The sequence below is a fragment of the Lissotriton vulgaris genome, chromosome 6 (genome assembly GCF_964263255.1).
Source record: "Lissotriton vulgaris chromosome 6, aLisVul1.2, whole genome shotgun sequence".
Classification (NCBI taxonomy): domain Eukaryota; kingdom Metazoa; phylum Chordata; class Amphibia; order Caudata; family Salamandridae; genus Lissotriton; species Lissotriton vulgaris.
In genome coordinates this window covers 1,155,550,093-1,155,573,697 of record NC_141694.1, presented here as the reverse complement: position 1 = coordinate 1,155,573,697, position 23,605 = coordinate 1,155,550,093, and the positions used below count along the sequence as shown (strand labels likewise).

The following is a 23,605-nucleotide window of genomic DNA, read 5'->3' as shown; positions in this document are numbered from 1 at the left end:
TGTATCGCTGTCATGATTGCCCCTAATGAAGGCTCCACCAGGTCCTGGGAGCCTTGCGTTGATGCTCCCTCCGCTATTGTTATTTTTGGTACAGTGTACTTGTTGAGTTTATTAGATTGTTGCAGGGGCATTCTTGGGGCACATTCTGTAGCTGTGGCAGGTGATGGGGCTGATATTGCAGCATCTCAGGCCTTTAGTTGGCCCACTTGGCTCATTAGCCTGCTGCCTCCTTTCAAGTGTGAGTGGGAAGAGTGGTGAATCCCCCACCAGCCCTCCAGCGACTGGAAGAGAAGAAGCAGACTGACCTTCGAAAAAGCCCCCCCCAGCTGCCCCTGCGGCTCGTTAGTCCGGCGCCTCTGCACCTCCTGGTGCATTTCAATCATGTTCTCCACCCCGATCACGCCTCTCAAGAAGAGTCTTATGGGCCCTCTGGAGCAGGGTCCTCACCACTGCGGCTTTGTGCAATGTCTACGCCACCAGTGGTCTCAAAGCTTGTCACCCACTGCCACCTTTGTCTCTCTGAAGCGCGGCCCGGCAATTTTCTCACGGTCGATACCCGTCATGTCTATGCTATCAGTCCCCCGCCAGCACCCCCTGGCCGGGGGAAATAGTGTTCCAAGTTGCAGGGGGTTGATATAGCGGCGGCCGCCCCCAGCGGGGGACCACCAAGTCAGGTGAGTGTTTCACAGCCCTTGCCACTGTGGCGCTTCTAGCAGCATTGCCCATCCCTGGCCCTCACCATCAGCCTCACCTGCTATACCGCTCTTCCACCGACTCCCGCTTCTCGTAGGGCAGCACTGCGGGCTCAGATGACCCCTGTGGTTTTTATCGTCCAGCCACGATCGCGTCCACGTGATCGGGGGTCAGTCAGTGTTTGGAGGGCTCCTCCCTCTGTAGAATCCCAGCAGCGGCGCACTTCAGCCGCAAGGCCTTGAGGCCTCCTGGCCTCCACCACCACCTATTGCAATCTTTTTTCCGCACTTCATGGTGCCCTTGTTGCTGTGGACTTTTAGGCGGCTGTTACTTTGACAAGGACTCCTGGATGATATCGGATTTTTAGTAGGATGGGAGGGCTGCAGCATAGCTCCCGGACTATGCCACCATCTTGGCTGGTGCCAAGCCACGCCCCCCAGATTCTTTACTTTAATGCAATGGAAGGTGCTGCATATGAGTTGGGAGGCCTATGAAAGGGCGGAGTATTTTTTTTTGCTCTCCGGACACCAAAATCTCAGCCTTAAATCTGTTGCAGACAAACAAGGCTCTCCTTCATCTAGTGGAATACTGTTTCAAGAACAACATGCTAATCTACCTTGTAGTCATGTTATCCAGCTGGAAATAGCTTTGAGACACATCACTTAACATTTGGAGTAACTGGGGTCGTATTACATGAAATATGCATTTTTATTGTTTGCGCTGGGCGCACATAATAAAAGAAGCACCCAGCGCACACAATGTAAAATTCCCCCAGCGCAGACGCCAATGGGGGCAGTGCATTCCTGTGAAAAACAGAGCAGCTGCTTTAAAGCTGCTCTGTGTTTTCACTGTGCAGGCGGCACCCGCCTGCACTTTCAAAGGGGATTAGAGATCCCCTTGTAGGCGGGTGCAGTTAGTGACGGCACCCGGCTGCACTTTCAAAGCGGATGTCTGAGGGGTCCACATGACCTATTTTCCCCCCTCCAGAGGGCCCTCTCAGGTGGTTCACTGACAGCTTTGTTGTCTCTGTGCCCACGTCTGTAATACAGTGTGGGTGCAGAGGCAAAGAGATTCCTTCATTTGCATGGGACACACCCACACGCAAATGAGGGAACACCTCCTGCATATAGCTATATCATTATTACAGAAGGGGCAGCACAAGCATCTGTGGCCTTCTGTAATACCAACTTGTCACAGGGGAGCACAAAGCAGGCGAAAACGCTGTTGCGCCCCCAGGGCACTCTCTGTAATATGGCCCCTGATGACCATTCATGTTGAAGAGAAGGCAAGATGGTGATGAATCTCGAGGAACACAAAGAATATTGAGTCAATTGATGATTTCTCTGACCCTATTCAAACTTGCTGTAGCTGGAGATGAAGAATCCAATTCAGTCTAGAGTGAGTCCAAAGTTAATAGCCGATTCCTTACTCTTTTCAAGAAAGGTGTAATGGTCCACTGTCATATATGCTCATGAGATGTCAAGAAGTATGAGGGCAGAAATTTAATTGAGGGACACTAGATCCTCTCGTGAATCAAATAACAGCTGTTGCTTGTGTAACATATGGTTGTGCTAAACTCACTCTTGTAGATGGGTGATTGCACCCTTTTCAGTGATCTAGCTGAAGTACAGAATTATTGCTCACTCTTCCATTTAAGGTATAGAATACAAGTCTATTTCCAATCGAATTTCCCCAAAACGTAAGGTTTCAAAATGCCAACAATGTTGAAGGCCAACAAGAACCTCTCCATTTCCTGTTCATATTTTGGAGGTGCTACTCAAGGAAATTTTAAATAGTGTCTTTTATCATTGGCCTGTGAATTGATCTAGAAATTTGTTCACATCCTATTGTCCAGTAATGAAAAGGTCCTGATCAAATGCCATGAATATATTTGTTTGGTATGATCCCAGACCTTCAATGCACAGACTCGGTGCAGAACTGTCAATAATGCTAAAATGTGTAACAAAATATTACTGCCTACTAACAAAAGCACTGGGCATATTATTTTGGAAGCTCTTCTTAGCCCTTACAGATACTCTTGGCAAAAATGGCTCCTATGGGATAGGGTTTCTAGAACCCAAGAAGAGTCACAGCGAATGGTCTGCTACTGGCATGGGTTACATGGACATTTAAGTTTCTGACTGGTGTGTGCTTCAGTCAGATTAGAAGTCCTCAACCAATCAGAATTCCTCCAATTTTTGAAACTGGAATAACCCAAATGGAGTCCCATAGCTATGCTTGTAGATGGAGACCTCCTCACATGTAGATCTACAAATACACCTAGATGTAAATCACCTCATGGATGAAATATACCATTTCAAAGTGTAGATTTACATTTAGATGTAGGCATTCGAGTCACCACCGGCTGAAATGAGGAAATGGAGACTCCTGCATCTGAATTTATGACCAAACAGTCACTTTTAGTAACTTTCTACCTGTTTGTGGGGATCTCTGCCGCTGCAGCACAGAAATCCCCATAAATGTAATAGAAGATTTAAAGAATTTAAATAAATAAAAAAAAATAACAATTTACTTTTTATTTTCAAAATATTAAAACATATTTTCCTAAATCCTGTTTCCATGGAACCACCATAGTAAAAGGACAACACAACTGCACTAAAGCTTTACACATTATTACATTTAAGTTATTTTTTTGTAGTTTACGTTTATTGTTTTATTTTTTAAGTTAAGTTAAAATAAATTACGTTAAATTTAGATTTTCCCACCTTACACTGCCTTTGGTGTTGAAGATATGACATTCTTGGTGCAAGTTATGAATTTTTGTATTTGTGATTTTTTTTTAAGAGTTACAACTTTATTAAAATGTTATTATATATATATATATATATATTAAATTAATATTTTTTATGTTTACCTGTGTGTTAGTGTTATTGCTTGCTGTGAGAAGTGGGGTTTCTGGTCCACTGGGGTGTGGTCCACGGGTCAAGCAGAAACGTCAATCTAGTCAGGGTAAGGCACATGCAAACTCCAAATTAACTTCTACTCAACCCCCTGGTAGCTTGGCATAGAGCAGTCAGGCTTAACTTCGAGGCAATATGTAAAGTATTTGTGCAACACTTTAAACAATAAAACAGTGAAAAAATTACACAAATGATCTGACAGCAGGTTACAAAAATAGAACTTAAAAATCCAACAAGTATAACTGGAGTTATGAATTTTGAAGGAATAAACTGTGAGATAAAACCTATAAGCATAAAGCACCAACCGCGGCAATCTGGTTCAAAGTCAAAAGTTCAGGCCGACTACGATGGAGCACGGGTTGGATGCAGTCCCTGATTTGTCTCAATGAAGTTTTACCTTCTTGTGTTTTTGTTCCAAGATGTCTGTTCGGTTGGAGGGGAGTCGCGAGTAGCAAGGAGAGCATTGCGGACGGCAGTCCGCGTGGTGCGAAGAGCAGGCTGGACGTCTTGGAGGGTGGGCTAGTGCTTCGTATTGGCGATCCCACGTGGGCTGTCGATGTTGCTGTGTGCTGATTTTTGAAGCGAGCAGTGTGTTTCTGGTGAGTACGGGTCCGTTCACAGTCACAAAGAGCCCAAAAAGCTTTATTGTAAGGGCTTGAGAGCCAAACCAAAGGTCCAGGACCTGAGAGGCACCACTTGGGAGTCAGGAAATTGTTGAAGATGGGTCCAAGAGCTGTTTGGGAGCCTTTCAAGTCTCTGAGGTTCAGATCGGAAGGCCAGCATACTAGCCCTATGAGTCCCTCTAGGGTCCTGGGTTCAAGATGAAGTTGCAGGTCCAGATCTTCTTCACCGGGCAAGAAGCAGCAGGTCAGCACAGCAGGGTTGCAGTCCCTTTAGGTCAACAGTCTAGCAGAGTGCCAGTCCTTGTATGTAGCCGCACAATAGTCCTTCTTCCTGTCAGGGAGTCCACAAGCCCAGAAGTGTAGAATTTAAGTCTGAGGTCCTTCTTTTATACTCTGGTGCCCTTCTTCTGGCAAGTGGGAGAATCTTCTAGACAGTGAATTTGAAATTCACAGAATTTCTAAGCCGACTGAAATGTCAATGCAGGGTTGGCCCTTTGTGGGGAGGCAAAGCACAGGCTATTCAGGTGTACATGGGGCTGCACTGACCTCCCCCTCTCATCCTGTCAACACATGGCTCATTCAGGCACATTATTCCTCTAATGTGTGACTGTCTGAGAGGAATTCATAAAGTCTACCTGTCGCTTACACCTAGTCATGTGACCCAAACAAGGCTAACGGCACAAAAGGGCAGAAAAAAATCAAACTTTCTAAAAGAGGCAATTTTAAAATTGTGATTAAAAAAACGGATGTCACACCTAAATAGAGCTTTCCTCCCCAATTCCAAAGGAATACAAATGAACTGGTTATTTCTTCCCATTTGAATATTACACTTATAAAATGTAATAAGGCAACTGCATTGTTATTCTATGGAAGACATAGGCCGTGCAGTAGCAAAAAATATTGTAAGAGTCTTTCACTATCAGGACAGGTAAAATATAAAAGTACATGTCCAACGTTTAAAAAAAATTGCAACCTGCCCTCTGGTCGGTCCCTGGCCTACTTTAGGGGTGAATTATATGTATTAAAAAGAAAGAGTTGGACCTGTCAAAACGTTTATTTTGCAAGTCAAAATGGCAGTTTAAAACTGCTCGCACAGGACGCAGTTGCAGGCCTTAGACATGTTTAAATGGCTACTTAAGTGAGTGGGTCATTCAATGCTGCAGGCCTACTAGTAGCATTTAATTTACAGGCCCTAGGTACACACACTACCTCTTTCCTAGGGACTTACAATTAAATTAAATATGGCAATTGGATATAAGCCAATCTAACATGTTTCAGGGAGAGAACACAAGCACTTTAGCACTAGTTAGAAGTGGTTAAGTGCTCAGAGTCCTAAGGCCAGCAAAAATAAGTTAATCAAAATGTAAGAGGAGATGTTAAAAGTTTGGGAGTAGGCCACCCTAAGGCTGACTGGTCTAACCCTTGCCTTCACTGATTTCCATAGATGTGTGTGGCAGTAATGTAAAGCATGTCATAAAACTGTCACTTACATGTCGCCATCCCCTGAAAAAAGTGTGGAGCCCCAATTTACCAGTGTAAGTTACTACTGGCAAAAATCAACAGTAGTAAATCCATGGACGTTAATTCATCAAAGTGCCAGAGGTAGCGGAAGTAACGTCACATGCCATGTGACCCTGCCTGATGTGTCACGGGAAGTGACATTACACGAAGTTTGACCTAATGACATTACAGGAAGTGACATCCCCTGCCCTTTGACCCGCCCCAATAATATCACAAGAAGTGACATCACAAGGCATTAGACCTGAAGACATGAAGTGAAATCATGTGATCTTTGGACCCCATGAAATTAAAGGAAGCTATATTACATGACCTTTGGCTTGGTGCTATCACAGGAAGTCATGCATCTAACGTTTGCTTACTTACATCATACAAAGAGGCTGGAAAATCTTTGGAGATACAAAAGGAGTATCATATAAACAGACATACTTCAAATCCTATTGAAAATGTAGCTACATACATTGTTTCAGGTAGTATCTTCAGATATACAATTAATATACAGTAGCATTGATTAAGAACCTATCAAATCATGAACAACAGTGGAAAGTATGCTGGTCAAGTTGAAATCAGCCATTATCAATACCAAATAAGTGATAAAATGGGAAGGCTAATACAATTCACAAATGCAGTGTTCGACATAAAACAATGGCAATTCATGTGTTATTCACATTACCTGACTGATATCTAGACCACTAGAAGGATTGAACCTGAAATGTGTACTCTTTAACAATCATTGCTGAAGTTTTGCAGCAGGGCATTTGAAAATCTTCTGTCAATTCCAAAACTCAGATAAACTTATCTTACTTTGACCCGCACCCATCACAAGGGGACTTAAAGAGTTGAGATTTAAGTCGAGTTGGTGTGACAACTCAGTCAGTCTCACTCTCACACTACATGCCCTGTGACCCATCTGAGGTCTGACTGTTCGACTCAATCAGAGAGTGACAATTTAGTGACCCAAGTCACTCACTGCCCGGTTGGAACTGGGAATCTGTTACCAAACCTGTGTTGAAGTCAGTCACTCACTCTTGAGAAAAGTGACATCCAGCACCCACGCCACGCAGCAGACATGAGTCCAACTTTGACACCGGGGCTGCATGTCTCACATTCTTTACAGGAAGAATATTAACCCTCCACACTAGCTTAGATAAGTGAAAACTGGCACTAGACAAAACTGCCCTCTCTCTCCAGCAAGTACATTACTAAAGCACAAGAGTTAACTTGACAGTTTTATTGTTGCCCTAAAACCGCTGAACATGCAAACAAATTTGCTGTGCTTTTAAAACTGCTGTACTGCTACAAAACTGGCCCCACTAACAAAACATATCCTCCCGGGGAAAAACATGCCTATCGCCAGATGCCCGATACGGCCATTTCTTGATGGCCAGGACACCAGCATTCACTGACCAGCGTGTGCATGCCATGGCTACACGGATGCAGTATTCAACATAAAACAATGGCTATTAACACGTTATTACATTACCTAAACGATGCCTAGGCAGGTAGAAGGGTTGAACCAGAAATGTATGGTCTTTAACAATAATTTCTGAAGTATATCAGGGCATTTGAAAATCTTGTGTGAACTCCAAAAACAGATAATCTGATCTTACATTATATGTTGCTTATTTTTGAGGTTTGCCCAGGTCCGCAGTTCACAGGAGTCACAACAACCGGCACCACCACAAGGGAAGTCGGGCAGTCGAGACACTAGTTGAGTCGGTGTGATGGCTCAGTCAGTCTCACTCTCACAAGATCTCACCTGCCCCATGGCCGGCCCAACGTCCGATCATCCAACTCAGTCAGAAAATGACAATTAAGTGAAGAAAGTCACCGATGGCCAGAACCTTAACTTGTGCTGATACTAGTCAGTCACTCAAGAGTCTTGAAATCCAGCACCCAAGCAGAAGGCAAAGGTCAGGCAAAAGTCAGGCTCAACCCCAAGGTGCACCGCATCAGTTTGGCTTGTACTGCCAAGCGAGGGCTGGCCAATAATTTTTGCCCAGACAGCCATCATTGGTAGTGCTTTCGCGTGCTACCCGATTCATGGCCCTGGGACCCAGTCGGTGGTCTCAAACATGGTGGTACATATACTGCACCAGGCACCAGGTCCTCCTCAAGTAGGGTAAGGTGCAGGAGGTGTGTGCTTGCACTTACACACATGTGCTGCTAGCTGCAGCACGTGTAGTTAGTCACTGTCCAATCTTGCAAAGCCATGCTGCATACACTTTTTGCTCATTCGCTCAGCTTCCTGGCCTAGGCCAGCAGCAGATAGGTACAATGTATCAATTCAATGACTGCGCCGACGGGCCCAACCTGGGGTCACCATAACACCAAGGAAGAAAAGCTCTTTCGCCCCACCCAGGCCAAGTTTGTAGGCCATCATAATGTCTCTGCAGGCAGAGCAACAGCACAGGCAGTGCAATCAAGCGCTGCTTACACTGCGGATGATTTTTTGCCACCAGAGCGCTTGCCAAGGCTGACAAACAGCCATGGGTGGCGAGAAAGGTGGCAAAGGTCACAACAGATTGCTTAGGGGTTACGGTTGCGACTCCTTGGCAAACCCTAATTCGCGTCCATGAGAAGATCCAGAACCACACATGGCCAACAACTAGTACTGCCACTATCCTCCCATAGAAAGTAAAGGAGGTAGAGATTTATAGGTGAATCTCATAGGAAATAATGTTGGATAAAAATGAAAAGTTAAATTATAAATAAATATGATCTAATGTTAAAAAAATAAATATATATATATATTTATTTGTTAAATAAAACATATTTTAACAACCTTTTTTGAATTTATAAATAATGTTACTCTCATTTTCATTAAAATATAATAAAACTATACATAATCAATTCTACATATCACTTTTAATAATATTTAATGCATAATAAAAACATATTTATTTTACTTTAGGTGGTAATTCATTTTTCATTTACATTTCAGATTTTTTTTAATTCAATTTAAGATATTTAAATTAATTAAATATTTATTTCAGAATTTAGTTAATAGTGGTGTAGCTTTTTTATTTCGTTCTACATTTAGAACATGTATTTATAATTATTTACACTTATACTTACTATAAACATATTTTTACAAATAGTTTTTTAGTTAACAAACTTTTTTGCATTTCCCTTATTTTACCATAGGGCGACTGCACAGTCGAACTGGGGATCTCTGTGCGCTAAATTATCAGGAAAGTTTAAAAAAATGTAAGAAATCGATTGCATAATAAATCGGTATATACATTTTTATGTCAAATATTAATGTAAATTGCATGTATATATATGTTTTAAATGTAGAACAAAATTAATGTTATAGCACTATTAGCTTAATTTTGATTGAATCTTTAAATATTTCAAAATGGAGAAATGTACTACTGGTTTGTGTTCCTTTTTGGCTATAGTAACTTTAAAAGTGCAGTTTGTGAATAACTATCAACTTATTCTTTTATAGGTGAGTGAGTGTCCATCCCTAATTACTCCTCCATACCCCCCTCCTTACTTCTTTCTAGACCCCTTACATTTAGTAGTAAGTATACTTCTGTTTCCATCTACTCTCTCTGGTCTATCACACATTTACTACTATGGGGTCGATTCCGATGTCTTTTTGAAACTATTCCGACCAAATCGGTTTTGTTATCGTTTCCCACTGACTTGGGTTGTGTGAGTCTGACCAATCAATTACGATGCTTCCCAACATTGTTCAATCAGACTGGCATTGACTTTAAAAGGAGCCTGTGTTCACAAACGATAACACAGGCTCCCATTGAAAAAAGGAGTGGTTGGGGAAAACCATGCACCCTGTGCCGGGCACCCCATGGTGCCTGCCTCACTGCACATGGTTTGTAAGAGAGGTCCCTTTGGTAGCCCCATGTGCCCCACCTGGAAGTCAGATTCTGACAGCCACTTTGTGTCGGGCTGACCGAATCGTAATGGCTGTCCAATGCGTTCATCGTAAACGCTCATTCGGAAACCGTGTCCATAGAGCTGTACAAATTGACTCAGAACAACTTGGGCTGTCCAAATGCCATTCAGAAACGATTCTGACAACCCGAACGATTTCCTTGCATCGTAATCAGTCATCCAGAAAGGTGTCTGAATCGGTCGGAAACATAGGTTCCGAATTGGATTTGCCGAATCTGAATCTCGTTCTGAGCCTTTCTGGGCGACATTGTAATTGACCCTTAAGTAGTAAACGTACATGTTTGAGGTTCTCCCCATAAAAAAGGTAGGAGAGGCGGAGGTTGGGAATTACACTCACAGGTTTCTGAATAGCATTTTGTAGTACTCTAGTAGTACTACAACTTGCAGTTTGTTAATAGGCTTGTCAAAGTTGTAAATCTGTGCCTGCAGGTGTCAAACCTGGCATAAGTGCAGATTTGTGACTGTCAGAAATTCTTAAAAGAGGTATGCCTGGAAATCTGCAATAGCCACAGGTTTTGACTTGTACTGGAAATTGTCTGTGATTTCCATTTCATATAAACAAACTTGCATATTTGCTTCTGTGAAAATCTGCAGCTAACTTTTACTTTTTTTCTATAGGTACATATTTACCTGACAGTGAAACCCCTTCATAACCATCCCACACATTTGGGGGAATTGTGAGTCAACATCTCACCTGGTTGCCATTTCCGGGCATTTTTTAAGTTTGCCTAGGTTGTAGAGGTTTTTTAGTGCTCATAAATATGGAAGTTTGTAAATGTACACAAATTTACAGAGCATTCCAGCTATGAAACACCCACTCCTTGACCGCTCACTGCTCTTTTTACTGAGAAGATTTTACCACTAAAGGGTGTTATTGCTCATTTGATCTACTTCTGCAAAAATTTATAACATTTCTTATTTTTTAATTTTGCAAACTTCCAAATGATTACAATGTTTGCACAGTTACAAAAAAGCAAGAAGAAGCATTGCACATCTCCTACCCCTACCTGAATGTTGATTAAGTGTCATTTCTCTGTATGAAATAGGTGAAGAGGGGTCACTTCTGGCAACATTTTGCATAAAGTATGACTTTGTTTGGAGCAAGGACTATTGCTGTTTTCCAGTTTGGCCTCACTTACTAAGGTAGAATTTTGTATTTGTTATAAAGTATGTCTCTTTTATTGTATTGGTGTATTTTTGTGGACCTCCTGGAGTTCCGTAACAAATAAAGTAATTGAATAGTTTGGCCTTACTCTTCCTTCAGAAAATTCTGTAACTAGCTCGGGCTATTTCTCAGTCCAATTGGACAAGCTGTGGAGCTCGATTCCTGACTGAATATGAATATTTGCAAACCAATTACAATTCTGGGGAATCTTAAAAACCTGATTATTTCCGATCACATATTTCTATGATAGAGACCACTGCTAGAAGATGGTTGGTCCTTGCATGCATGACCAACTTCATTTGCACACCTTTTTACAACACCTCAGCTTTAACTACACCTACAAGTTCACCGCACAATGGTTAAAACACATTTCCGATCCTTACATATCACAACAAACTCTTCGTATACAGGCCTAACTGCACCCAACACTCTTTCAAACATGCACTCCCAAAGGGATTCCTACAAAAAAGATAAATATTGAAGTGATTCACAATCTTGTCAGTGGTATGAAGCTTGATGTAGGTTTTTCAAAACAATACAATATATTTCTAGGCGAATGCAAGATGTACCTTGATCATACTGAACAAATTGAGAGGCTTCAGTGGCTTTTGTGGTGTACATCTTCAGGACATTGTCATCCATCAGGGCCGCTGCCCTGAACAAACTAAAGCACCCTGGGCTGCAAAGCACACAGCCCAGGACATGCTCCGAAGATTTCTGCAACCAATGGGCCACGGCATATTCAAACTTCTGGTACCACACCATAGGACCTATAAGGAGGTATTAGTGTGTTACAAATATTTTATTATAATTCATAATATTTACAAGAGACATAACATTCAAAATATTAATCATGATAATGTTACTACTCCTACCCCTAATAATAGCCATAGTAATAATAATAACAATAATAATAATAATAATACATGCATACATACATACATATATGCATACTTACATACATACATGCAAACATACAATTGTTGTGAGCACACCTCATTAGGACAAGTGTTTGGCAGTATTTGAAAGCTGTGCTGACATTTGAATGACTATCATGAGGCATGGTTACCTTAATGGAATATACTGATTCCATTACTTTTTGTTGGCTTGGTGTAACAAAACTTCCACCAAATGTAACATTTTCACCTAAAGGTATACTTTCCTGTGTTACACTTGACCCTGATATGAGCCCAGAACTATTTCCATATCAATCTGAAAACAAAGTTATATCTGTACAGAAACTGTATACATGTTGGCTCTTAAAATAAGCCCTCTGCCTATACTACGATTTACAGGGCAGCATTTTGAGAATGAACATAATTACTTTATGAAATTAAATCACATATAGCGTTACTGATAGTAGTCATTGTGTTAGTGGCTGAATAAACCCAGAGCCCTTTGTTGCTGTTACCCATCTTGGTCTAATGGCGCTGAGGACATTAACATTGAGTTATTTGCCCTTTCCCTTGTTATGCACCCTTGCATTACTTGGATTAATCATCAACGCCATATTACAATATTTTAATGAGGGGAGCACCAGTTAAGGCACTCTGCTTCAAAATTCCACGTTTCTCCTCTACAGGTGTAATTTTTGGGGGAAGATTAAGCCTTCAATGGGTGTAATGGTCCAAAGGCGTCATAGGCCCAGGGCTATCTTTGGCATTATGTGGCCGCTGACATGCTAGATGCTACTTGGGGAAGTGGAAATATTACGGCTGATTTAGGCTTTGGCTGCAGGCAATAGCAGAAAACTCAAGCTGCGAGAGAGAGTGATGCCTTACAGTAGATTGTCAATTTAACGTCACAAGTCATTTATGTCATGTTTGCAATCAGACACCTAGGGCTAGATGTAGGTAATCAGATATTACTGATTCCTAAATACTGAATTTTACCTATTCAGTATTTAGGAATCGGTAAATGTGATGTCGCTAATGATTAGGTACATTTTACCGAATCGGTAATATTCGATATTTACCGATTCGGTATTTACCGAATCGGTAATTCTCATTCATTCCTATGGGCCTGGAGGCCCATAGGAATGAATGGGAATTACCGATTCGGTAAATACCAAATTGGTAATAGGCGGAAGACTTACAAGAGTGGCAGGGTGTCACATTGACACCCATTTGCACCCCTGAATAGTGCATGGGTGCACATGTGGCACACATACATGCCCTAAGGGCATGTATGTCTGCCACATGGCACTGTTCAAAAAGCACATTTTTACTCTGGCAGGCAGTTCTTTGGCTGGCCCATGCACCGCAAGGGGAACGTCAAGTTCCTGCTGGGCATGGACTCTCAAGTCTCAAGTCCCTGCAGCAACTGGAGATGCATGCACACAGGGAGGCACAATATGTGCCCCCCTGCATGCACCCCATGACGCAGAGCCCTGTAAGGCTCTCTTTGTTTCTTCACCACCACACTTTTCATGGCAGTCACCCCGCCATGAAAAGTGTAGCAGAGAGGAAACTTCTAATATGCTTGGCAATGCCGCTGCATGTTAGGAGTCTCAGACCACTGCACCACTGCCAGGGATCGTGTATCCCTAGCGGCAGCAGTTGTTCCAGGGTGATCCAACTGCCACAGTACGTGGACCGCCTCCACGGGCTCGGGAACTCGTAATAAGGACCTAAGCCTCATAATCAACAAAATAAGAAATGTGTTGCCTGCTAACAAAAGGTTGACCAAAAAGTATATTTGTAAATGCATGAACAATCAACCATCCATACCGCCAGCGATGCTACAAGAATATTCCTACCGACTCCAGTGGGATGAATTCTACCGCAGGCCGCGCCTACATCGGGATACATCCTGAGTCGGTCCACTAGGAGCAGCAGAGAGGAGGGCTGAAAGTCTGTGTCGCCATCCAGAGCTAAAATGTAGGTGTTTTTTGATTTCATCTAAAATGAGGGTCAAGAAACATAATTAAAGTAAAAAAAAACTGCTACTGTGAGATTTTACCTTTCTCACTTCACATTATGACACAGATAATAAGCGATAAAAAACAGTTATAGACAACAAACGTGCATGAGCACGCTTTAATTTTTATGGCACTCCACTTCAAAAATTCTAATTAAATTGCTCAAAATAATATAAATATAGTTGAAGAAAGAAATACAAATAATACACAGGGAAAGAGTGGGGATACTTTTTGTGGACATATGAAGTCCAATCACAAACTATTTCGGTTGGTTCAATTTCATGTCCTTGATGGGAAATAGTTAATTGCTTGACATAGCACCCTTTATCACTGTATTATGAAAGTGGATTAGTGGTGGAGCTCTTATGTTACAAGAATGTTGTACATTTCTATGCAAGCGGACTGCAGTTGAGGCAGAACAATTCTACTATGACGCTACACAATAACAACAACACCACAGCAAACAACACAACATTACATTAGCGCTCCATAGTAAATCTATATCAACACAACACAAAAATTTAACAAAAGCACCACACAGCAACAAATACAAACTGCAAGTTTTGTGACCCACGTAAATACATATGTTCATTAATTTATACACTGATGTATGAAATTGTAAATCTCAACAGTTATTTATTCATGTATTTACTTATTGATATTATCTATGCCATAAAACTATTTCGGAGCCTGTATTATGAGAAATGATCACAAACCGGTTGGGTTTTGTGAGGAAGAATCATTGACATACCTGTAGCTTGATCTTCACTTTTCTAATACTCTTGCTTAATTCGTTTTTTTTTTTAGAAGGCAGATTTATGTGAGAATTCCTCTAGAGGGTTTTATTTTACTTACTTCTTTCTGTTTCCTTTACGATAAGCTGGTGTTTGTAAAAGGACAAACTCGTAAACAGCCAGAAACAGACACTGATAAAGACCACCATTCAGAGCATTTATGTCCTTATTAGGCAGACTAAGCTGTAAATCTTAAAGAAGCAGTAAAGTTTGTGTGTTAGTGGCTGTGGGTACCATTGCAGTATTGTGGGCTATTGTCTCTAGGATGCATGCATTGTGTCAGTGTTCTATAGATGCATTACGTTACGGACTCTCACCAGAAAGCATTGCCTCATCCCTAGGTTAGTGTTTCTTAGATGCATTAAAGTGGGATAATTTCCCTAGGAAGCAATGGAGTGTGATTGGTTAGTTCTGCTGGAAAGCAGGATAGTAAAGTTGGTTAGTTTACTTAGGAAGCCGTCCAGGACAAGTTGGTTTCAAAGATACAACAATAGCCTTGAAATTTGGACAGAATTGTCAAAAGTCACACTTTGCTCACTTTATAAAGTTTGCAGCGTTAACCAATCTTACATGTGGGGACGTGGCCAAGATGGCAGTGGGTGAGGGCGTGTTTTGTTGAGCTTGCACCGAACCCCGCTACACCCTGCATAAACTCCGCCCTGGTGCCTTGGGACCCAAAGCAGCAAGTGGGTACTCACCCCTGGAGTTTACTGGTGGCCATGGCCCGGTGATTTGAGGCCGGTGGAGTAGAAGGTATGGGTAGGGTGTGGCCGCCAGGCATGACCTGGTAGACACTGGCTGCAGCACTGAATGCGACCTTGCCTCAGAAAACATGCTTACCCAGTTGTTTTGGCCGGGGGGTTTGGAGAGCGCAAGCGGTACGGGCAGGGACAGCTCCTAGCCAGGAGATTAGGTTCCTCATCAGATGCGGGGTCTGCAAGTGCAGGGCAAGGCCTCTAAGAAGTGGCTGCAAGACATGGTGAGTGGACAGACCCCACCTGGCAGTTGGAGCCTGCTTGAGACGTGAACACTGATAGTCCCCACACCTGTGACCTGAACCGCAGGTTGATGCAGGCGTGCCCATTGAAGGAATATGCAGCTCGTGCTGTAGGGGTACCCAGCGGATGCTGGCAGCAGGGGACGGTATCCGATGCCTGGGTTCCTGGTGCAGGCCTCTGATGTCTGTGTGCCTAGGAGCTCAGTGCCCAAACCTATTGCCACTGCAGTAAACTGGAGTGCACAAAGAGACCTGGAATTGTAGGTGAGGCACTCACCGGGTGTTTGCTTGACCCTTGGATGGTAGTGTTTCTGCCTGCACTGAGGTTTACCCGTTGCCATATTGTGTTCATCTGTCACCGCCTGAATCCTCCTTACCTGCATAGGATTGTCAGGCTACTTACCAGTGAAGTCACTTCTGGCTAAGATGCAGGGCCACAAAATCACAACGCTTAATGGGCATGGCACTGCCCAATGTATGTGCACATACCTGAACTGCACTCCCAGGAGGGGGGATACTTGTGTACTCACCCCAGACTGTAGTGGGTGAGGGGGGACAGAAACACCCCCTCCTCATTAGAAGGTGGAACCTGAGCAGACTGGCCTGGTGGTGTGAGTCAGGGGCCCCTCTCATTTTTGTCCCAGGATGGTGAAGCCCAAGGGTGGTAGGCCACTGCTCTTGGCCTCTGTAGAAGGACTTGGGGCCTCCACCATGACTGCCCAGGGGACAGGGACCATGACTTAGTTGGAGGCAACTTTAGGGCAGCACTCGGAGCAGTTCGACAAGGTTTTACTGGCTATTTAGGACACTAATACCACCTTGAAATACATTTTAAAAAACAGAATATCACTGGAGTAGTCCCTATAGGGGGCAGACCAGCAGAAATTGTCCTCCTTGGTGGATGACATAGAGTCTGCTCTCACTATCATGCTCCCCTCCCTGCAAGAGGTCCAATTGCAAATGCGGCTACTGCAGGCCGACGTTAACCTCCCGCAACTACAAGCCGAGGAGGCAGAGGGTAGGTCCCGCTGCAATAATGTTAATCTTCTGGGGCTACTGGAGAGGGCTGAAGGGCCCAATGTGGAACTGTTTCTTCAATAGTAGTTGATGACAACAGTTTTAACAGGGAGGGTTCCTAAATTCTTCTCCATTGGGAGGGCCCATTGGACCCGGAAAGGCCCACCCCACCAGGCGCAGCCTCACGGTCTGTCATTTCGTGCCTCCAGAATTACCAGGAATGAGATTTAATACTGCAAGCCTTTTACTCCAAGGGCCCATGGCATTGTGAGGGAGCGACAGTGTCAGCATACCCAGATTACACAGTGGAGGTACAGCGCTGCTGCAGCCCGTGCATGAGGGTCAAGCAGCAATTACACAAGATGAACATATGATCTCATCCCGCATTTTTTTCCCGTGGGGAATCACAACGCGGTCATTATCACGACCGCGTTGTGATTCCTCATACCATTACTCCGCAAGTCGTAACAACGACTTGTGGAGGGGGGCGCTGGATGTTGGAATAGTATAGTTTACTATTCCAACTCCAGTCTGTGCGGACACTAGGGAAGGTGTTAGATTTTAAATCCAACACCCCCCCCCCTCCGCAAGTCGTTGTTCCGACTTGCAGAGTATTGGTATGCGGAATCACAATGCGGTTGTGATAACGACTGAGTTGTGATTCCCTGCGGAGATAAAGTTTCATTGTAAACATCATTTACTACACCAGATGGGCCATAAATACGCTCTGCTCTTCCCTGCCTAACTGCGGGTGAGTGCAGGAGATTAAACTAATTTCTTTCAGATGTCAGAGGAGGCTGCCTGTAGGCTGCTGGGATGTGCAGGGCCTGGGAAAATTATGCAAACGCTGACCAAGACATCACCCCACTAGTGAGCAGGTGGCTCACAAGAGGGCTCAGGTGGTGGTGGATGCCCTGTTGCACAGTCAGAACGCCTTTACTGCCCTGTCATCTGAGTGGGATTCAGATTTCGAATCTGGTTCTACTGTCTCTGCAGTGCCTGCAGGGAATGGAATGTTGGGGCTGGCTCTCCCCGTTTGGGTGATGATATTGCCTGAGGAATGCTGAGTGCAAGACACTGCAGGAGATTAATTTCATATAAGGGGGATGCCCCTTGCTGTTTGGCTGTGGGCCTGCCAACTGAGCCAGGTGTCCCGAACACCAGGGCACACGTTTGAGGAAGGGGCAAGATGGCGAAAACTGGGACAACACCACTGCCATGCTCTACTTTGTTCATGAGTTTGACATGTTCATAATTGTAATGGGTGTATGCCAGTTGGCTTTCTGTTTCCTTGTTGCCAGCTGTTTCTGCTGTAGGTTATCAGCCTTGAAATGGGCGTGGGGGTTCTCTTAGAGGGATTGTTGAGGAGTTGGAGTTCACTATATGTGGGGTGATGCATATTGTGGTTGCAGGGCACATCAGGGAACATGGGATTGCTGGGTGGGTAGGTTGCTGGGGCTCGTTGGGAACACATACTTCAACAGCATGGGTGATGCTGCTAAGGTAATACCACCTCGTGACCTGGACCATCAGAGGCATGGCCACACTGCTGTGGAGAGGTGTGGTGCAGCAGCCAGGGCAGCTGACTTCGGAGCACAGGGTTCCTGGTTCATGGTTTGATCCCCTGCTCCGGCGACAGCTCAGCTCAGCTCAGCACCATGTGACTCTGGGCAATAGCTCACTTAATTTCAACGACTGCCCCCAGTGCCTTGAGACCCGTAAGGGTGAGGAGTTCGCTCTTTACAAATACGGATTTACATTTACATTTACACACAGAAATAGGCAGGCTGTGCACTCTTACCTTGCACGACACAGCATACACATGGTGCTTTTGCAGGAAACTAACTAGGTGGCTGAGAAGATGCAGAAATTGCAGGCACGTTGGTGGGGGAATGTTTATGGTATGGCTTACTCAGCCTTTTCGTGGGAAGCGCTGAGCTGTATTGCTCTTTGGGTCCCTTTTGCGGTCCATGCTCAGAGTCAGACCGCGACGGCCGACATGTGATACTGGAGGGTCTGTAGGATGGAGACCGCTTTTCATTGGGGCTGATATATTTCCCCAATGATCAGCATGCTGACTTCCTGGTGAGATTATTACTGGCTCTGTTGCTGCATACCCAGGCGGTGTGTGTTTGGACGAGGGATAACAATTGTGTTCCGGATGTGGTGCTGGACCACTCTGTTCTTCCCACGGAAGAGGCGACTTGTCACCAGGTGCCGCGCCCCTTTCAGTACAAAATTAGAACTTTTCTTTTGCTGTGATGCGACAAGTGGATGCTCAGTGGCCATGGACTATTTGGCACACACTATCTCTGATCACTGCCCGTTACTGTTGACGATACACTGGGGGCGAGAGTGGGCTGTGATCACCATATGGTGGTTACAGATGGAGGCCCTGCATGACCCCTCGTTCTGAGACACCATAGCCTCAGGTCTTACACAATTTTTGAACAGAAGACAGGTTCCACTGCATCTCGTTCATCGGAGTGGCAGGTGCATAAAGTGGACATGCAAAGCCAATGTATTGCTATGATGTGGAGGGTGAGAGGGACCTTGTGAAGAAAATTGTTGGACACAGAGCGGGAGCTGTACAACATTAATCGGGTAACCCCGACATGCGCAGATAGAGTGCAGCCGGTACAGGAGCTTCGGCAGCAACATAGGGAGCTCTTAGCCTGGCTCGCAAAGCTTGACTAAAAGGAATATACCACCGCTTGCAAAATGATGGGGGCCAGGTGGGTAGAGTGCTAGCATGACAGCTGCGGGAATACACACCCCACTCCCTAATAGGAGTTATCCACACTGTGGAGGGCGAGCTGTGTATTCCCAAGCTGATATAAACACAGCATTCATGGCATACTACTGCACACTGTATGGGGTGCAGGACACGGCTACCAAAGGTCAAATCTGTGACTTTCTGCAGGAGGTCCCCCTTCCCCACCATACAGATGGCAGCAATACGCGAGGCCATTTCACAAATGGCATGCAGTAAAACACTGGGGACTGATGGCTTCCCGATAGAGTATTACGTGTCGCTCATAACTTTACTTCCCCCACAGCTACAGAAATTGAATGAGGAGGCAGTGGAGGTGGGTATACTTCCGCCTACCCTCAGGGAAGCCTTGATTGTGGTACTCCACAAACCTGGAAGGGAGCAGCAGGATGTGCAATCATACCAGCCGATTTCGCTGTTGAACTTTGATTATGAGATACTACGGAAGATCTTGGCAAACAGGCTGCTGCCTGTTGTAGATAAACTATCCACCCAGATGAGAATGGGTTCATACCGGAACGCAACACTTTATGAACATCAGTAGACTGCTGAACTTGATGGGGTCATGAGTGGGGGATTCTGTGAATAGATTAGCAGTGTCCCTAGATATTGGGGAAGCTTTCGACACCCTCGGCTGGGATTATCTGTTTGCGGCGCTTGAGTACTTGGGGATGGGCCCGGTCTTCTTGGGGTGGGTGCAAAGCCGATACTGCAACCCAACGGCACTTTTTTAAAATAGCCCATTTATATCTGACTGTTTGGACATATGTTTAGATACTAGACAGGGGTGCCCACTGTCACTGCTTATTTTGACACTCCTCATGGAGCATTTGTCACCCTGGCTCCGCATTAAGGCTTGGACATGGGGAGTGCATGCGTGAGATGACTGACATGTAGTGTCACTGTATGCGGACAATGCTCTAATATACTTGCAGTATGCGAGCACTTCCTTAAGACTGCTCGTGTTGATGCTGGATGTATTTGGGACGGATCACTGACTAAATATCGAGGGACAAAATATAGACTACCCAAAATATAGATTCCAAAATATCAACAGACAAAATATCGAATTCCTATCTACAAACAGGTAAGTACCAAAATATTGAACCCAAAATATCGTTTATATATATATACTTTGTAAAAATATCGAATTCCTTAAAGATAATGTAAATTAAAAAAATATTAAAAATAAATAGCTAAAATATACTTAGAAATACTTAAATTACCTTAAAATTATTAAATACATAATGTAACTTATAAAAAAAAATACAATCATATCTGTTGAAACATATATGTATATTAACATAATATTAATAAAAAATACACACTATTATTACCGTAGGATAGCGTAGGGGTAAAAATTACTATTCCCACTCCAGAGAGTGCAACAATAGGGAAAGCGTTGGATAGAGTTGGGGTAAAAATTACTATTCCCACTCCAAAGAGTGCAACAGTAGGGAAAGCGTTGGATAGCGTAGGGGTAAAAATGACTATTCCCACTCCAGAGAGTGCAACAGTAGCGAAAGCGTTGGATAGCGTAGGGGTAAAAATTACTATTCCCACTCCAGAGAGTGCAACAGTAGGGAAAGCGTTGGATAGCGTAGGGGTAAAAATTACTATTCCCACTCCAGAGAGTGCAGCAGTAGAGAAAGCGTTGGATAGCGTAGGGGTAAAAATTACTATTCCCACTCAAGAGAGTACAACAGTAGGGAAAGCGTTGGATAGCGTAGGGGTAAAAATTACTATTCCCACTCCAGAGAGTGCAACAGTAGGGAAAACGTTGGATAGCGTAGGGGTAAAAATTACTATTCCCACTCCAGTGAGAGCAACAGTAGGGAAAACATTGGATAACATAGGGGTAAAAAATACTATTCCCACTCCAGAGGGGGCAACAGTAGGGAAAGCGTTGGATAGCGTAGGGGTAAAAATTACTATTCCCAATCCAGAGAGTGCAGCAGTAGGGAAAGCGTTGGATAGCGTAGGGGTAAAAATTACTATTCCCACTCCAGAGAGTGCAACAGTAGGGAAAACGTTGGATAGCGTAGGGGTAAAAATTACTATTCCCACTCCAGAGAGTGCAACAGTAGGGAAAATGTTGGATAGCGTAGGGGTAAAAATTACTATTCCCACTCCAGCGAGTGCAACAGTAGGGAAAGCATTGGATAGTGTAGGGGTAAAATTACTATTCCCACTCCAGAGAGTGCAACAGTAGGGAAAGCGTTGGATAGCGTAGGGGTAAAAATTACTATTCCCACTCCAGAGAGTGCAACAGTAGGGAAACCGTTGGATAGCGTAGGGGTAAAAATTACTATTCCCACTGTGGTGAAAATAAATTAATATAATTCACATGATTAGCAATTAATCAATTAATACAAATTAATTATCAATTAAGAATTAATTAATTATCAATTAAAAAATAATTAACAATGTATTCAAAATAAATACCAATAAATTAATTGACATATTTAATTAAGTATAATTAAATTACTTCCCACCCTATTCCCCTATAAACCCACAACCCGCTACAGAAAATAAATTAATTTAATTCATATAATTATCAATTAATCAATTAATAAAAATTAATTATCAATTAATAATTAATTATTTCGAATAAAAAATTATTTAACAAGTTATTCTAAATACATACCAATAAATTAATTAACATATTTAATTAATTATAATTAAATTACTTCCCACCCTATTCCCCTATAAACCCACAACCCACTACAGAAAATAAATTAATTTAATTCACATAATTATCAATTAATCAATTAATAAAAATTAATTATCAATTACGAATTAATTAATTACCAATTATAAAATTAATTAACAATTTATTCTAAATAAATAACAATTAATTAATTAACATATTTAATTAATTATAATTAAATTACTTCCCACCCTATTCCCCTATAAACCCACAACTCGCTACAGAATTAAATTACGCAAAAATTAAATAACATAAAATTAATTACTTAAAATAAATTACAAAAATATATACACTTTTCACACATATACTAACATACAAAACACTTTAAAAAATCGATATTATTAAAAATTCGATATTTTTAATAAACTATATTGTGTACTTCGATATTTTGACTGTCTACATTTTTAAAATCGATATTATATTACTTACCTTCAAAACGATATTTTTGATGTCTATATTCTGCCCATTAGATATTTTGTCCATTCTATATTTTGGAGTCGATATTTAGGTTAGTCTATATTTTGGAATCGATATTTTGACCATTTACCATTTGGGGCTTGTCAGGCCTGGCACAAATTCAACCAAATCCTGTTTGTTCCCGATCCGATGAGAGGAGAGAATGTGATACCCATGCGACTGGAGTAGTGCTTAGATACACTTAAATACCTGGGAGTGAACATCTATCATTGCGATGCAGACTTGGGGCATGGAAACCTGGACCAGGCGGTTATCTCCACATGGGTCTCCCTCCCCTTCTGACTGTCATTGCCCTTATTTCCAATGGGCCGAGTGGCAATTGAGATGGTGCTGATTTTATCTAACTTGCTGTATCTCACCGTTGCCACACCTTATACCAGGGCACTTCTTCAGGGGCCTTAATGGCGCTGTCAGACTTGATCTCGGGGCAGGGCAGGAAGAGGGCGGCACTGCTGATAAGGCAGATCCCTTTATTGAAGGGCAGCCTAGGGACAACCAATTACGAACTTTACTACACCGCGAGTCAGTTGCAGTGGGCAATTCGCTAGCTTGGTATGAACAGCACCTTTCGCAGAGAGGGAGGTTGTTCAGCACATACTGGGGCGGATCTGGTCCTGACATGGCTGCAGCATACTGCCCGTCCAGGTCACCCAGAGAACAGACTGATGCAGACTGTTGCAGGTGGCAGGTAAGTGTTAGCACAAATGTGTTTGAGGTAGGGGAGTCACCCATTACATTGCGTCCCAGTTACCAATTTGGCAGCTTCCTATAGTAGTAGATTTATTTGATGAGAGTGCTATGCACATCTGGAAGGAGGTAGAGGTATTACTCACCAAGGAACTGTATCAGGAGGGGATTCTGAGGTTCTTCCAAGCTTTGGGGACCGCCTACGGAATATCAGTTGGCACCTGCCATGCTGTGGGGTAGGGGGGCTGAAGAGCCACGAATGACTCTCCTGTTGCAGGTTTTGCTTATGCACCGGAATGTCAGGAAGGCAGTCACTGTTATTTATAGCACTCTGCATGAACAGCGCTGTGCGGCAGTGATGCCTGCCAGGGCCAAGTGGACGGCTG

General features: G+C 43.3%; 1 protein-coding gene across 1 annotated transcript in view; it reads right to left on the bottom strand.

The window, feature by feature from the left end:
- Positions 1 to 23,605, bottom strand: part of LOC147708559 (chitin synthase chs-2-like) — a 389,460-nt gene that overhangs the window by 217,638 nt on the left and 148,217 nt on the right. The window contains 2 exon segments of the mRNA XM_086927238.1: positions 11,414 to 11,614; positions 13,603 to 13,744. Coding sequence (XP_086783364.1) covers positions 11,414 to 11,614; positions 13,603 to 13,744 — 343 coding nt within the window.